Genomic DNA, 17,349 nt, shown 5'->3' with positions numbered 1-17,349 from the left:
TAATACTGGTAATTTGTGTCATCTTTCTTTGCTCAGTCTGGCTAGAGGTTGATCAATTTTATTAATCTTTTCAAAGAACAGCTTTTGATTTCATTAGTTTTCTTTATTGTTGGCCACAAGATTTTTAGGGCCTAAAGGCAAGTCTGCTTCAAATAAATTTAGCCTTATTAAGTTATGTAGAATTGGAAATGATAGGCATCTCAGCCTATAAATTAATTCTAAATGAACATTTCCCCGAATATGCTGACGAACAGTCTTAGGCCTTTCTCAGGCGTCATCTGGATTCTGTTGTTCAAAATAATTTTGCATTTATCTTGATGAAGATTAAGAATATACAGATTTAAAAGACTAAGTTGTGTGAGGCATTTTAGTTTTGTTTTCCATTACGGAGTGAAACCTGCCAATTTTTTTTTTCTTTATAAGAAGAGAATCTGAAATGGAATTTGGAGAAACATGAATTTATAGGGTCTTACTTTTTGCCCATGTGCCATTAAGTACTTTGTAAAATTTAAGGGCCTATAAAAATAAGCTATGACTCAAATCCCAGGCAAGATGAACATTTTAGGAATAAAATACAAATTGGATTTTGCTTTCAAATACTACAAATATTAAACTACAAAAAACCATATGTAGAATGGTATCAACATTTGAAATACTGTGAATATGGTAAGATACACCCTAGAAAAATATGCAGCTAATATTAGTTTTTGCTATTTCACAGGTTAAGATTTAACAAATGTTAATTGTGTACCTTCTACTGTGTCAATTACTCTACATAAAACTTTTAATCTTTCCAAGATAGATAGAGATATATATATGTATGTATACATATATATATGTATGTATATACATAAAGAAACTGAAGCACAGAGAGGTTAAATAATTTGTTAAAGATAAACAAATTAGTAAATGAGACTGATATGCAAACTCAGATTTTAAAATAGCTTGAATTCTGTCAATTTTTGCTAGTTTCAGTGAATGGGAAGCAGGCAGATACCAGAAACTGTTGAATATACCATGACTCCATTAGCTAGAGTTATTGCGTCAATATTAATGGATACATTTTAGAGTGGCCAACCTGTGTGAGGGCAGCTTAGCTCCTCATACATGTGCTCACAAGCAAAGCTCCTATCCTCAAAAGGCAAATAGCTTTTCGCTTTGGAATAGGACCTAGCATAGTGCTGGTATATGGTAATTGCGAGGAGAATCATATCATGAAGCCAGACCAGAACGAGTCAATTTATAATTTGAATAAACTTCAAAAGCAAAGTTATAACTGTTATTTGTTTTTCTCAAAGTAGGAAATAATGAAAAAGTTCTAAGATGCACTCAGATTTACTCTAATGCTGAAATAAAGGAAATGCTTTCTTATACTTCATGTTTTTGTTCACATTATACATATTTTTCCCCATAGTATTGTATCTTAAAAAGAAATTTTAGGTAAATTTCATTTTTGTATTTTGGATGTATTTTCCTTTTGAATTTGGTTCCACTAGTTTAAGAAAAGGAAGCATCCTGTAATGATATCATTTGAACTAAGCCAATTTCTTTTAGAAGCAACAAGAAATCTGCCAGATGTTGCTATTATGAAACAGTGATCTAGCATTTATAATTCATCTGACACCTGGATATACTGGCGTAAACAATGGCTTTTTATATGATGAGGCAGTTCTAATTTAAGATCAGTGCTTCATCTGTTTTCTTTGTAACTCTATTAGTACTAATGGGCAAGTTTAGGCATACGTCCATGGAAGAAATAGTTAACAAGCAGCAAACACATTCCACCTGGGGAAAGTTTCGCTTGCTGCTACATAATTTTGCACTTATTTTTTTAATGTTGTTGGGCCTGGCTTTGTTTCGTGTCCCTGAGAGACTGAGGACAGCACTAACTCGAATTGTCTGGCAAAAGCCAAGGTCGTGTAAAGCACTAGTGTTCACTTGAAAGGTATTCAAAGAAGGCATTTTCTAATGCCTAAAACCAGCATGTAGGAGATGACGAAACACTACCTTAAATTAAGTCAGCAAGAGTCAGAAGCACTATCTGTTAACTATAGTCTTCTGTTTTTGAATGCAAAAACAATCCCTTTTTAGCACAAAATAATTTGCTTCACCAAAGCTGATACCTATCATAGCCAAGCATGTTTTAAATACCGCAATTAAGGTCATATGTTTGCTTTGCCATGACTTGTCTCCACTCAGGTTATTATTTAAGAGGGTAGTAAGTCAAAGGAGGGTTCAGGCAAATTTTTAAAAATTTATATTTTAATTAAAAAATTTTTAATATAGTACAGTCAGATTTGAAATCATATTAAAGGGGCCTTTAGACACTTAATATTATTTTTTATAATTTGTGAAGCGTTTCACCTGCAAATAATAGAGTTTTCATTAAAAGTCAACTTCCGTTTTCAATTTCAGAACTAATTAGTTTATATAGAACGTTTGAATTTTAACTCCTTATTTAAAATAAAAACAGTTACCAGAAATTAAATATATACCCCAAGTTGCTTTACATAACTTAACATTACATAGTTTTAGCATCTATTGTAATGTACTCTAAAGATAACAAGAAGGTAATTTACACTTCATTTTATTTTATGTTAAATTGCTTTGTTTACACCACTTACGAGGTACTCACAGAATACAGGTTCCTTTCCAACATTCTAGACTACTCACACTCCCACCCATCTCACTGCAGCTCTAATAGTAAAATATAAGCGCTACATTCCAAGTAATTATTATTATACTTGGGACACAATGATGTTCCCATCTGCAAGGACAGTACGTCTTATATGCAAACATCCCATTTCTTACCCATTGTGAGTGGATTCTTTTGCTGACTCTAATGTCTAGGTATGCAGAATTCTGCAAGTTGAACATGGATATTTAACACATTTAATAGTGCATTTAACTTAAGCCAAATTTAGCCATACAAACTCAGCCTGCTGCAACTCTCCCTCAATTAAAGGAAAGGAATTTTTAAAAGGTAAAAAACCCAAAAGGAGGTGGGGAGAATGAGAGGAGAGACATAAGCAGGCCAAGAAAATTCTATAAATTTTTGAAAGATGGAAAACAGAAAGAAGAATAGCAATAAATGATAGAAGATGAGAAGCTACACTGGGATGCCTGCAGGATGAAAATGATTTGAGAAGGTAACAGTTTGCCCTGTAAACCCACGAAGGCTCAGGACTCAGAGGCCCAAGTGCTGAGTAACATATATTGGGATGAAAAGGAGGCTAAAAATGAAGACTAGCTGTAAGTCTATGGAGGCAGTGACTACCCCATGTAGTCATGTGATTACCTTGTTGCAAGCAAGAGATTAGAGGTTTGTTTTCTGAAAAAAACCAAACTTGATAAGCTCTGGACTTTGGAACACCAGGCACAACTGGGTTAGTGATGAGGCTTGAAACTGAAAATAGCATGGAAAAAGCAAAAATCTGCACACTTCACTGGGATCTCCCTGGACCCATTTCCTGGCCTGCTTCCAGAAAGCAGCAGCCAGGCTTATAAGTACTCTCTGGGCACCAGACTGACAAATTTTTCTCTGTAAAAATCAGATAGCTGCTGTTTTCTTTTTCTGGAACTCCTGCTTAGTGAGATGTAGAACTTATTAAACTTTTTTTTTTAGGTTCATTGAAATATAATTTACATATAATAAAATGTCCCTATTTTAAGCATACAGGTTGATTAGTTTTGGTCATTGTATACATTTGTGTAACCACCACCATCAGAATACAGAACAGTTCCCTCATCCTAAAAAGTTTGCTCATGCCCTTCATAGTCGATCCTCTCCCCCGACTACTGGTCCCAGGTAACCACTGATCTGTTTCTGGTCACTATGGTTTTGCCTCTTGTAAAATTTCCTACAAATAAAATCATATAGTGTGTAGTCTTTTTTATCTGGCTTTCCCCCCACAGTTTTATTGAGAAAGAATTGACATACATCATTGTATAAGTTTAAGGTGTACAGCATGATGGTTTGACATATATTGTAAAATAATTACCACAATAGGTTTTGTTACATCCATCATCTCATATAGATACAATAAAAAGAAAAAAAATTTCTCCTTGTGATGAGATTTACCTAGCTTTTTTCACTGATCATGATTTTAAGATTTGTTCAGGTTGTTGTGTATATTAATATTCATTCCTTTTGCTTGCTGAGTAGTACACCATTGTATAGAGATACCAGAATTTATTCATCTGTCCACCAGTTGATGGACATGTGGTTTGTTTTTCACGCTACCCCTTTGTAGTCACACTCATTCCCTTCCCCCCACTATCTCTAACCAATAATTTATTTTCTATCTCTATAATTTTGTCATTTTGAGAATGTTATATAAATGCAATCATATAGTATGTGACCATTTGAGATTGCTTTTTTTCACTCAACATAATGCTCTTGAGATCCATTCAAGTTGTTGCATGTATCAACAGTTCATTCCTTTTTATTGCTGAGCATTATTCCATAGTATGAATGTACCACATTTTGTTTAGCCATTCACTGTTGTAGGACATTTTGGCCCCTCCCCTCCTCCAGCTTTTGGCTATTATGAATAAAAATTCTATAAACAATACTTTTGTATTTGAAGTGAGTTTCTTATAAACAGCATATAGTTAGGTCATGGTATATTTAGACCATTTCCATTTAACGTAATTATTGATATGTTAGGGCTTAAGTCTGTCATTTTATTTTTTGTCTTCAGTTTGTTCTATTTTTTTCCTTTTCTTTTTCCTGCCTTCTGTGGATTATTTTCTTTTAGCATTCCATTTTGATTTATCTATAGTGTTTCTGAGTGTCTCTCGTAATACAGTGTCTCTCGTGGTTGTTCTAGGTATTACTTTATACATCTTATCACAGTCCATTGGTGTTGACATCTTACCAGTGTCAGCGAAGTGTAGAAACCTTGCTTCCCTTCACATCCCTTTATGCTCCCCCACTTATAATATAATTGTCTTAACTATTTCCTCTACATATATTGAGAACTATATCAGTGTTATAATTTTTGCTCCAACTATCAAACATAATTTAGAAAACTCAAGAGGAGAAGAAAAGTCTACGGTATTTTGCTTTCTGTTGTTCTTTTTTCCTTCCTGATATTCTAAGATTCTTTCTTTTATCATTTATTTTCTGATATTAGCTATTTAGGTCTATGATCCATTTCAAATAAATTTTCATGAATAACATAAGGGTCAAGGTTCATACTTTTCCATACAGATATCCAGTTGTTCCAATACCATTTGTTGAAAAGTATCCTTTCCCCATGTCCAGGCTTTATAATTATTTTCCGTGAGAGAAGTTGTCTTTAGAGTCTTAATCCCTCACTGGTAGAAGCAGTAGTCAAACTTACTCATTTTAAACTCTATTTTACCTTGTGAAATCTGAGGATGTTACCTCAACATGATATATAAAAAAGGAAAGTGACAAAACTTTTATTTCAGAAATAAAAAAAACCTTAAGTTAACTTTAGGATAAAAATATGTGAAACTGAAAATATTAGACATTTTCTATACGCCTATTGATGCTACCTTAAAAGACTCAGAAAAGAAATTTATTACACAAACAGCCTATTCGCAGTTTAATTCTTATTAAAAAACAAAGTTGACAAGGGTTCAGTTTAATTCTTACTAAAAAAAGTCTACATGGGTGATTCCACCCGCCATTCCTCTCATTGAATTTATGCCTCAGAGTCAGATTTTGATGGGAGCTGTGACTCTGATGTTCCCTCATTTGGTCTCTGTTCCTATATGTTCTTTTTTTTTTTTTTAAAGATTTTATTTATTTATTTATTTTTTCCCCCAGAGCCCCAGTAGATAGTTGTATGTCATAGCTGCACATCCTTCTAGTTGCTGTATGTGGGACACGGCCTCAGCATGGCCGGAGAAGCGGTGCGTCGGTGCGCGCCCGGGATCCGAACCCAGGCCGCCAGCAGTGGAGCGCGTGCACTTAACCGCTAAGCCACGGGGCCTGCTCTGTTCCTATATGTTCTTTAAGTGTGACCACTACACTATGAGGATTGTGATTTTAATAAAGATAAGCATCTTTATATGCTTATCTTTAGAAAGCCAACTGCTTCATTTAGTGTTCAACTGAATAAATAGTGATATTATCTCAATGCAGGGGTAAAAATAGAGTGTACTTACTGAGACAGAACATAGGCCTCCAGTGAGAGCCATACGAACCTTTCAAGGGAAAATCTGACATTATTATATTCAAACTGGATATGAGGAAGAGTAATTCTTTAAAACATGGAGCCACTGAAAGCTTTTGTTTTAAAGATTTTTGTGAAAGAAAATAATAGCATTGTATCTGAGCTTTCAGAAGTTTCTGTCAGCAATTCTACTTAGGATATTTTAGATTGTTTTGAGGAAGGGTAGTGAGAGCCCGAACAAGGCTGAAGAAGGAGATCATTCAAATTTTCATTTATTCATTCATTATATATATATTTATTGAGTGTCTCCTACATTCCAGAGACTGAAATTATAATTGTGTTAGATACCAGGGATATGAAGACTAATATGACATAGTCCCTGTTCCCAAGAATTCTCAGCTTAAGTAGAAGGCAACAGACACATACAAATAAATATATTCTAGTGTTATAGATGCTACCAAAGTACATGGTTCATTAGGAATACAAATGGGGTCAGGAAAAGACTTAGAAAGAATCCTGAAATAAACTATAGTGCTGAGAACAGTGCCTGGCACCTAGTGAGCAGTCAATAAATATTAGTAATGATTGTTAGTAGTAGTATATAGGCATGGAGGCAGGAAACAGCCCAGCGCATTTGGTAAGCATCGTAAGACCACAAGATCATAAAACTCATATGCTTTCACCTCCAGAAGTGACAAAAGATGCTTGCTCCTTTCCTTTTGTCCCAGTTAAGCTTTCTGTTTCAGAGACAATGGGCTCCAAACTTCTCCCTCATCTATTTGCCAAAAGGAGTATGAATAAAAAGGCTAACATTCAAAAAGGAAACAAAGATACCACTTGCTGCAAAGAGTTTAAAAGTATAAGTTTAACCTTGTGACCAGCTTCTCCAGATGCTGCTCAGACAGAATCAACTGAAATTATTCAATAGGTCTTTTCTTTAAGAAGCTGATTGGAGCAATCAAAAACATGACCACCAGTGTGTGTATGTGAGGGATGGGGTCGGGGGATGGGAAGTCACTGCTAATAGGTATGGAGTTTCTTTTCGGGGTGATAAAATCTCCTAAAATTGATTGTGGTAATTGCACAATCTGTGAATATACTAAAAACTACTGAAGTATACACTTTAAATAAATGTTTTTAAAAATTATGTAGTGAATTTATAAAGTTGATCAAGTGATTAATAGAATAAAAAACAAAACAAAACAAAACATAACCACATACCAACTTGGCCTCTTCAGAAGAACTAGTTCCAACTCTGGTTCCTGAAAACATTTCCACCTTTCCTTCCAACAGATACTTGAGGCCAACGTATTTCAAAGAGGCTCACTGTTCTGACAAATATGTTTGACATGCCAGAACCCATTCACTGTTGTGGTGCAGATGAAATTTAGCCACCGGTGCCAATACCTTCAACTTGCAAACCCAGTGCCATGCAATTCTCAAGCCCAATCCTGACCAAGCCCAATTAGTAAGTTTATATCTGATATGCCCGAAATGAAGGTAGGAGGGAGCCTAGAGCATTCACATCTCCCCACCTCTGCTCCCACTGGGTTACACTGGATTATATACCTGGGTTTCTGTCTCGTCCCTTGATTAGCCTTGATTAGGTCACTCAGTAGAATTGAGCCAGTGTTCTCAACCTTACAGGCTTGCCTGGTTGGGTCCTGATTCTTTCTCTAGGAGTTAAGCTCTACCTCCTATATTCCCAGGCACAAGCTAGGGTCGTTCCAAGGGAAGGTCTTCTAGGGAAGACCACGCGCTGGATTTCAGGCCCTGCAATCACCGAGAGATTTTTCTCATTCTACCCTAGGTCAAACCTTCTTGGAGAACAAGCCCAAGTTTGCTCCTCTTCTCGAGAGATGGTAATTTAGAGTGCTGGCCACTTCACTTGGGGGCCAGCCCAATAGCCAGTTCAGCTGTCCTAGTTTCAGAAACCAACTAATTTCTTTTTCTTCTCCATTCCCAGAAATCCACTGCTAAGATTTTGGCAGATCTTATGGCTAAGCCCATCAGAGTTCTGACATGAAGGTACCTCGCACAGCACTGCAATACTAAATAAATGCTAGCTCTTTTCTTTTCTTTCCTTCATATCAAGTCAATTTAAGTTTGCTTTACTTACCTGGTGTACACAGTCTAAGAACTGTAGGAAGACTGGAGCAAAACCACTACCCTGACAGTTGAGGGTCAAGCTGCTCCGCTGACTGAATTTATGACCAAAAGAGAGCCACTCTTTTTCGATCAACATCCGGAAGCCTTCAAGTGTCCTATAAAAGGGATCACTGAGCAACTGAACCAGGGATGTCACCTAGGGCACAAACAGGATAAACACTTCATTACTTTCAGTCCTGAAAAAATCCTGTTGCTAAGACAAAGCACTTCCTTTTTTTTTTTTTTTTGTGAGGAAGATCAGCCCTGAGCTAACATCCGTGCTAATCCTCCTCTTTTTGCTGAGGAAGACTGGCTCTGAGCTAACATCTATTGCCAATCCTCCTCCTTTTTTCCCCCCAAAGCCCCAGTAGATAGTTGTATGTCATAGTTGCACACCCTTCTAGTTGCTGTATGTGGGATGCGGCCCCAGCATGGCCGGAGAAGTGGCGCGTTGGTGCGCGCGCGGGATCTGAACCTGGGCAGCCAGCAGCAGAGCGCACGCACCCAACCGCTAAGCCACGGGGCCGGCCCAGCACTTTCTTTTAATGATAGCTAATTCACAAGCAAAGTTACCTGGACAGCAAATTTGTTCCCTAACTGCTCCAGGACAGCCAATCAAAATAATTCTGCAAACTTTCCAGTAAAAACTAAAACTCAAATTCCTTTTGGCTACATGCTTTCTTTCAGGGAAGTAAGATTTTAATCCTTACCTGGCCAGTCTGTTGACTGTGGCCTTCTCCTAGGTTAATTAATGAGGTCAGAGGATCAGTTTAAACCTACATCTACTTTTTGGCCGGTGTAGATTAACGTCTTACTGTAGTTTATACTCATACTTTTCCTTTTCACTCTGGAGTGAGTAAAGGAGGGGCTTATAGAGACCCAGGGAAAGGACTGACAAAACCCGGGAAGGATGGTCCATGTCCTACACTGCTGGGTCAGGGGCTCCATTTGCATGCTTGCATTGTGTATGTGGTGAGGGAGCCTGATGCACTGAGCCAGAGCTCCATGCTATCTAGGGCCTGGAAGCTCATGGCACAGAGCTTTCTGATGGATACCAGGTGGTGTTTAACACAGAACTTTCTCTGTCTGTAAACACATTAGTCATTACACAAAAGATTCATCTGCAGAATTTAAAAACAAGTGAATTGAAATACAAATATAAAACTAAACATCCGAAAATATGTTTTAATAGTTTACTTGTGCAGTGATGTCCCAGCCTTCTTCCAAACAGACCAAAACTGAGGAACCATTCTCAAGTATTTCTGATACAACCACAGCCAGCTGCATTATCCTGTGAAGCTAAGAGATAGGAAGGGAGGCCACAATTAGACCAAACACTTTCAGAGCACAAAGAACAGAAAGGCTTGCTATCAACCTCAGATAATCAAACAAGTTAGGGATAAAGTATTTGGAAAGAAGAACCACATAAGTTATAAATACTTAAAGTTCTTTGTCAAAATCAAGATTAAACAATTACATATTTTAAAACAATGTGTTCAAGTGATACGTGAACAATGTGTTCAAATAAATCGACCTTACATGATCCCCCCCAAAGGAGAAGAGCTATAATTCCAGAGTGGAAAAGACAGAGATTCTAAGTGGCTCTCCTAACATAGTTATTGGACTTAAATTTTGTTTCCCTATGATGTAGTAAGTTCTGTTTCAGATATTCTTAATTTTTCTGGAATTAGATAGTGGTGGATGCTTGCACAACTTTGTGAATACACTAAAAAGCACCAAATTGTACACTTTAAAAGGATGAATTTTATGGTAAACGAGTTATATCTTTAAAAAAAAGGCACCCATTTGTCTGTACTGTGTATTAAACGGGAAGAAAACTTACATTTGTGCTCAGCTTTTTAAGCAAAGGCAATTGACTCAAAGTCTCTAATGAATAATAGGGTGTGAGCAGAGCACACAGATTTCAAAGCCAAATGTGTAACATTCTAATTTTAAAAAATATTTTAAGCATCACTTGACATAATTTGTAGAATGTATCCAACTCTGAACTAAAACAAAACAAAACACCCCCACAATTTACACGGAGGTAGGCTATTTTAAACACAGGAAGAAGGCACATGTCCTCTCCAGCAATAGGAAGCTCCTCACTGTTCCTAAACCACTGCTATTACCAGGCCTGAATTCTCTTGGGCTTAGCATTTGCTCTGAGTTAACTTTTAAAATGCCAACATCCCAAGTGGGGCAATGTTTTCCACTGTTTTTAGTCACTAACTTCTGGTATGGATTCACTGTGGAGGAAGGAGCAGAACATAGAATGTACCAGAAACACAGACAGATAGGTTGAAAGGTAGAAACAGTTTGGGGCTTGGGCTTATAGCTTAGGGACAGAAAGGAGTATTGATCAGCTCTTTCCATAGGTACTCAAAGTATCATGAATTGCCTTAATAGTAATTAATATACCTTGATATAGATTTATAGCTAACTGTACATGTGGCTGTTATTCTATAGTTTACGTACCTTGAGAATAGTCACTGCCCTGAGTACTTACATCATTTTCCGGCATTTTTTGCCTTTTAGTCCAATGTACTATGGCAAACAACCCCTTTCCTCCTCAAGAGAGGCAGGAGGCTTGGAGGTGGGTGAGGGTAGGGGATAGAGGGGCTGGGAACCCCCTGCAGGAGAGAAGGAATAATGGACATAGCATCAGAGGCCCAGAGACGAGGCTGAAGGCTATACTGCAGAGATGCTCTTGGCCAAATGTCTGGATCAGCGTCTAAAACATGCATGTCATAAATACCTTTCTTTCTGTGGTTTGGAAGAAATGTGGGTTATGTGTGCTAGTATACCTATTTCTCTTTAATTTCACAATAAGAGTCCAATTAAAAAGATCCCAAGCTTGACTTAGCTGAAGGAAGGATATGTGGTTTTACTAAACCTTAGGTAGGCCTCAGGGCATCTAATGTGCCTTTGGTGGCTGGTTTGGGGGTGAATCTAGAATCTAGAGACATGGAACAGGCAGAGAGAAATGGAAGGTGAAAAAGTAAGAAGGAAAAGCTCTTGGAATCATTTAGAAATCACATTCTGTCCTGGATCCTCACTCTGCTGACAACAGAACAGGAGCCCTATAAAATATATGTTGATTAAATTTATTGTGTACCAAAAAGTTTCCATCTAAAAATACTGCTCTCCTCCTTAGCATCCTATGGAGACCAAGTTTTCAATTACAGAGTGATAAAAACCCAAGGATGAAGAACTCTACTCCTCATCTCCTGTATCATAGTTTCCTGGTACTGAAAGGCCTTTATAGAGGGCACACGATAAAGGAGAGAATACCAGGTAGTGGGGGAACACAGTATCTTTTTCTCAAATGTGAATTCTGTATATCCACTTGCACCTCTCTTCCTCTGAGTTATAAGGCAAGCTGCTCCAGATATTACCTGTGGGAACCACTCAGAGTCTCCCAGGGCTTTCAGAAAGGTCACTTCTGAGTCAGTAGGGATGGTGCTTGGGACACAAGCCCTCATCAGCTTTTTAAAACTGGCTTTCACTTGTCGGATGTCATGAAATTCAACAGGAACAAACTCACAATTTAAAGCAAATTCTAACTTGAAGTTCTGTGGATGAAGATGCAGAAAATTAGGTTGATGAAGTGCTATAGGTAAAAGATCAATGTTTTCAACAGGGCAGTGCTTAGTGATATACAGTTAGTTGAGGCCAAGCAGCTGCAGAGGCTGCAATGGATCAAGAAAGTCAATCTTGTGTGGCTAATGTGTCAGGATTGCTGGAAAGAACCATTCAGTAAAGTCTAGTGGTGTGACTTGGCTTGTTGTCATTCTGAGCACTTGAAGAGACTACTGTAGGCTGGAACCTGATGGAGCTTATAACACCGAATATAAGCCAATTATAAAGCCATGAACCTGAAAGTCTAAATAGGAACCAACGATACATGGACAGCATGATTAATCCAAAACTGTAAACTAAGTCTCCCTAAGACGCACATCGTAATTAAAAGGTAATATACTGCTAAGGTTCCAGAATTCTACAAATTAAAGTTAGTAGACATACACATATTTGTTTCTTATTATGCAAGTAAGACATAGTCATTGTAAAAATGAAAAACAAGTAGAGCTAAACATTGAGAAGGAAATAAAAATCACCGTCACACTGCCCTAAGACTACAACATTGTAGTTACTCTTTTAAAGTCAATAATGAAAAAATATATACTGTAAAACATGAAAGGCTTTGTTGATTTCTAGCTTTGGGAGAATATTTTTTCACTATCAATCTATATTAATCTGAGTACTTTTATCATTTATATCTTTAAAACATATGGAATTTATTCTATGTGAGGTTGCACTTGTAATTAAAGAGAGCTACACTGATGGCTCATTGGTATATTTTATTTTGATTATCTAGTTGCCTAGTTCTCAAGAAGATTTAAAAGTTCTCTAACTTCTTGTCAGAGAGTAAATTAATTTTCTCATATTCTTTCCACTTTCTTCACATTCTGCCCAAATTACTCTACTGGATGACCTGCTTTTCTAAGAGTAAAACTGCTTTCTGGAGATCAGTCGTACAACAATGTGAATGTCCTTAACACTACTGAACTGTACATGTTAAGATGGTAAATTTTATGTTATCTGTATTTTACCACAATTAAAATAACCGCCAAGGATTTATACATAGGGTCTGTTTAATGTTATTTTATTTTATTTTTATTTTTTTTCGGTGAGGAAGATTAGCTCTGAGCTAACATCTGTTGGCAATCCTCCTCTTTTCACTGAGGGAGATTGGCCCTGGGCTAATATCCGTGCCCATCTTCCTCTACTTTATATGTGGGATGCTGCCACAGCATGGCTTGATAAGCAGTGCATAGGTCTGCACCTGGGATCTGAACCCGGGCCACTGAAGCAGAGCGCATGAACTTAAGCACTACACCACCAGGCCAGCCTCCGTTTAATGTTTTATATTGGTTATTTCAGAGTATTTTTTTAAAGGCTTATTAAAGTTTTAAAATAAAAAGCAAAAATTTCCAAGTTTTTTTTTTTTTTTCTTTAAATTGCATTTCCAACATGTATTAAGAAAAAAAAGTTCCTTTGTCGTAGTAATACCACTTTTAGGAAGCAACCCTAAAGAAATAATCTAAAACATAGGGGAAAAAAAAAAACCCTAGTGAATTGTATCTCAGTAAAAAATTATATGCTTGAAAATATGACTGCAATTTTACATATAGAAGACAAAGAAAGTAACTGAACTATCCAACAATATGGAATGTTACCTAGTCATTAAAATAATTATGAAGACTATTATATGGGTTGGCCCCGTGGCTTAGCGGTTAAGTGCATGCGCTCCGCTGCTGGCGGCCCGGGGTTGAGATCCCGGGTGCGCGGCGACGCACAGCTTCTCCGGCCATGCCGAGGCCGCGTCCCACATACAGCAACTAGACGGATGTGCAACTATGACATACAACTATCTACTGGGGCTTTGGGGAAAAAAAAAAAAGACTATTATACAACATGGAAATGTTATGGCTTGAGATAAAGAACTTAGCAGTATAAATAGGTTCTTTTCTATTAGTTTTTTTTTTTTTTTTTAAACTTACAGTAGATAAAAAATGGTTTACTTTTCAGGAAAACTAGCTTCCTTTCCATTTCCCAACTATACCTGAGCTAGGGATGCCTATCTTATAAACCAGGAATCATCAACCATAGTGTTGAAACACACTTCAAGGTCATAAGGAATTTATTACTAAGTATAAGGTATTAAAGAATGTAAATTAAAAAAGGTAAACAAGGGGCCAGCCCCGTGGCGTAGTGGTTAAGTGCTCGCGCTGTGCTGCTGGCGGCCCGGGTTTGGATCCCAGGGGTGCACCAAGGCACCCCTTGTCAGGCCATGCTGTGGTGGCATCCCATATAAATTAGAGGAAGATAGGCACAGATGTTAGCACAGGGCCAGTCTTCCTCAGCAAGAGGAGGATTGGCATGGATGTTAGCTCAAGGCTGACCTTCCTCTCAAAAAAAAAAGAAGGTAAACAAGACCAGTTTAAGATTATTTACAATAAGTCACCCTCACTTACTTGCTTTCCTATATGTTTCCTTTGTTGGGAGAAAAAGGTGTGGAGCTGCAACGAGACAGCACTGTGCTAGCTAGAATGTGGCACACATCAGACAGATATGGACCCACGCTCTCCGGACACGACTGAATTAACAAAACACAAAACTGGAAGGGAGTATACAGAAATCCTAATAACTACTGTGCCAGGATGGTGGAATTATGTATGCATGTATCTATGTATGTATGTATTTATTTATTTATTTTGTGAGGAAGATCAGCCCTGAGCTAAGATCCATGCTAATCCTCCTCTTTTTGCTGAGGAAGACCGGCTCTGAGCTAACATCTATTGGCAACGCTCCTCCCTTTTTTTTTTTTCTTCCCCAAAGCCCCAGTAGATAGCTGTATGCCATAGTTGCACATCCTTCTAGTTGCTGTATGTTGGACGCGGCCTCAGCATGGCCGGAGAAGCAGTGCGTCGGTGCACGCCTGGGATCCGAACCCGGGCCGCCAGTCGCGGAGCGCACACACTTAACCGCTAGGCCACCGGGCTGGCCCTATTTATTTATTTTAAATGTTTGCTTTTTATTTTTACTATTTTTTTTTTTTTGGTGAGGAAGATTGGCCCTGAGCTAACATCCGTGCCCATCCGTGCCCATCTTCCTCTATTTTGTATGTGGGACGCCGCCACAGCATGGCTTGATGAGTGGTGCATAGGTCCACACCCGGGATCCGAACCTGCGACCCCCTGGGCCACCAAAGCAGAGCGCACAAACTAAACCACTACGCCACCGGGCTGGCCCCTATGTTTTTTAAATATAATGCTTTGTTGATGAAAGAAAGAAAGAAAGGAGGAAGGGAAAGAGGGAGGAAAGGCGGAAGGGTCTCAAGAGGTCAGTCTTTCTTACCCATATGTGCATGATCACACAGCTAATCTGAGGACTGATGTGCGAAGGGGATGGCAGAGGTGAGCATTCAGCAGACAAATCTTGGGGAGTGATTCAGATCATGAATAAGCGGTGTGCTGAAGTGTGGAAAGTCTCTGCTCTGGAAAAGACATTGGTGCCAAGGAGGCTGTGCAGGCAACCCTGGATTGCTGCTGAAGTGTTCCAACTATGTTCTGGATATAAAATTATCTGCTGTATCAGAAGACACGTGTGCATATTTAAAAACTGAGCATTACCCAGCAGTTTCATGTCCTTTACCCTAGAGATTGGTGACTAAGCGATTGCAGCAGTCCAGGCAGTGGGAGAAGAGCTGGCAAAGGCAGCTTGCCTCCGAAGAGATGACTCAGTCACTGGCATCTTGAGGACCAAGCATGTGGGATCCTGCTCACAGCCTCTGCTCCACAGTTCAACTGAAGGTCTGTCTAGATTGTCCAGTGCTGACTGGAGCACTGGACTAAACTCTGAGGGGATTTCTGAATTAACAAATACTTTTATTTCCCATACACCTGTCAGCAGTAACGAAATTTATTTTGTAATGTGTGAATTGCAAAAATATTAAACCTGAGGAATTACTGTTGGTTTTGGAGGTAGAGATTATCTTTCCAATTTACGGGACCTGAGCATAGTGCTCTTTAGCATAATAATTTAAAAGTTAGAATAAAGTTGATTAGCATTTAATATTTTGAATTCTCTGACATGTCTTAGGACAAGTGTCTCTGTATATACAGCCTTGCGAAGTTTTAAAAAACCTAACTTAGAAAACATACCCCTGGCCTGTGTAGTGCCACAGTCCTCTTCTTTCCCCTCTTCTACCTTGCTGTAACTTTATTTATCAATAGGTTTACAACAACAAAACCACCTGTTTTGCCATGGGCACAGATTCCTACAGAAACTGAACTAAGAGAGTGGAAAATCACAGCCTGAATAAGCCTTATTTCTTTTTTGTATGTATACTTCCTAATATTCCTGATGTTTATGCTGATTTTTTTATGATTATAAATAAGTACATATTTTCATAGCTAATAAATATGCATATGTACCTGTGTGTGTGTGTGTGTGTGTATATATAAATATAAGTATATGGTAGATATACATATATACATATGAGTTAAAATTTTTTTTGTGATTGATTATTCACTCCAGGTTAAGAATCCATGGTGCAAAAAAAAAATTTCTAGGAAAGCTGGTTTATGAGATAAGTTTTATAAACTACCTTTATGTATCCATAAAGTTTCCAAGTGAGAAAAAGAAATCTTACCCTTAGTTGTGATTTTTCACCAAATATATAAAGGGTTGCTTGGCGTTTCAAGAGCTGGTTTTGCAGGTAGGTGCTGTTACTAAAGGAGGCCGTGTGATCCTTGCCTGCCAGCCTGGCGCCAACATCAATGAAGGATGTTGGAGAGCTGATCAGGCGAGTGCTAGAGCGAAGACTTGCCCATACACCTTCACAAAAGCCAAAATAATTGAGTGAGATAATTTGATGTGGGAATGCCACTGAACAGGGAAAAAGATGCATGCTCTATAGGTACAGTTTTAGAGGTAACAGCAAGTTTATCTAAGTAATAATGATCATATTGATTATCTGTCATTTACTTTTGTAACATATAAATATTACTTAATATAGCATTTCAAAATCATACAATCTTAGGCTCAGAGGGACCTAAGAAGTCACCCAAGTCAATCCTATTTTTGTATTTTAATGTAAAGTCAATATTTATAAGTAAATACTGAGATCATAACTAGAAAGAGTGCACTGACACTGGGAAACAAGAAATGGGAGCAGGAGGCACACTGAAGCCTGGGGAGGAGAATGTGGAGTGACTCAGTTTCTCAGGGCTTCATGAAAGAAGTAAGGCACATCCTTCTGCTTTAGTCAGTCAATTCAACAAGAATCAAGATTAAGAAATAAATTAGAACTTTACTAAACCTACTAAAATCTGAGGCTAGATTTAGAATTAATATTTGTGTATCATGCCAAAACGATGTAATTTTAAACTAGTAAAGATTATATTATAGTCTTTTTTTCCCAGTATCCATGAAAAATAGTGAGAAGTTATAAATTTGGTAATATGCATTTCACTGAATCTTAGGA

The 17,349-nt window shown here is 37.8% G+C and overlaps 1 protein-coding gene across 6 annotated transcripts in view; it reads right to left on the bottom strand.

Moving 5' to 3' along the window:
• Positions 1-17,349, bottom strand: part of SBF2 (SET binding factor 2) — a 522,324-nt gene that overhangs the window by 20,799 nt on the left and 484,176 nt on the right. For all 6 annotated transcript variants that reach the window (XM_014782916.2, XM_004418425.3, XM_087433230.1 and 3 more), the window contains 4 exons: positions 16,516-16,700; positions 11,696-11,872; positions 9,495-9,596; positions 8,269-8,454 (listed from right to left, as the gene is read on the bottom strand). In XM_014782916.2, coding sequence (XP_014638402.1) covers positions 8,269-8,454; positions 9,495-9,596; positions 11,696-11,872; positions 16,516-16,700 — 650 coding nt within the window. The remainder of the gene's footprint in view (positions 1-8,268; positions 8,455-9,494; positions 9,597-11,695; positions 11,873-16,515; positions 16,701-17,349) is intronic.

Source organism: Ceratotherium simum, chromosome 7, assembly GCF_057802395.1.
Source record: "Ceratotherium simum simum isolate JZ-2026a chromosome 7, ASM5780239v1, whole genome shotgun sequence".
Lineage (NCBI taxonomy): Eukaryota > Metazoa > Chordata > Mammalia > Perissodactyla > Rhinocerotidae > Ceratotherium > Ceratotherium simum.
This window is presented reverse-complemented; position numbering and strand designations above follow the sequence as displayed.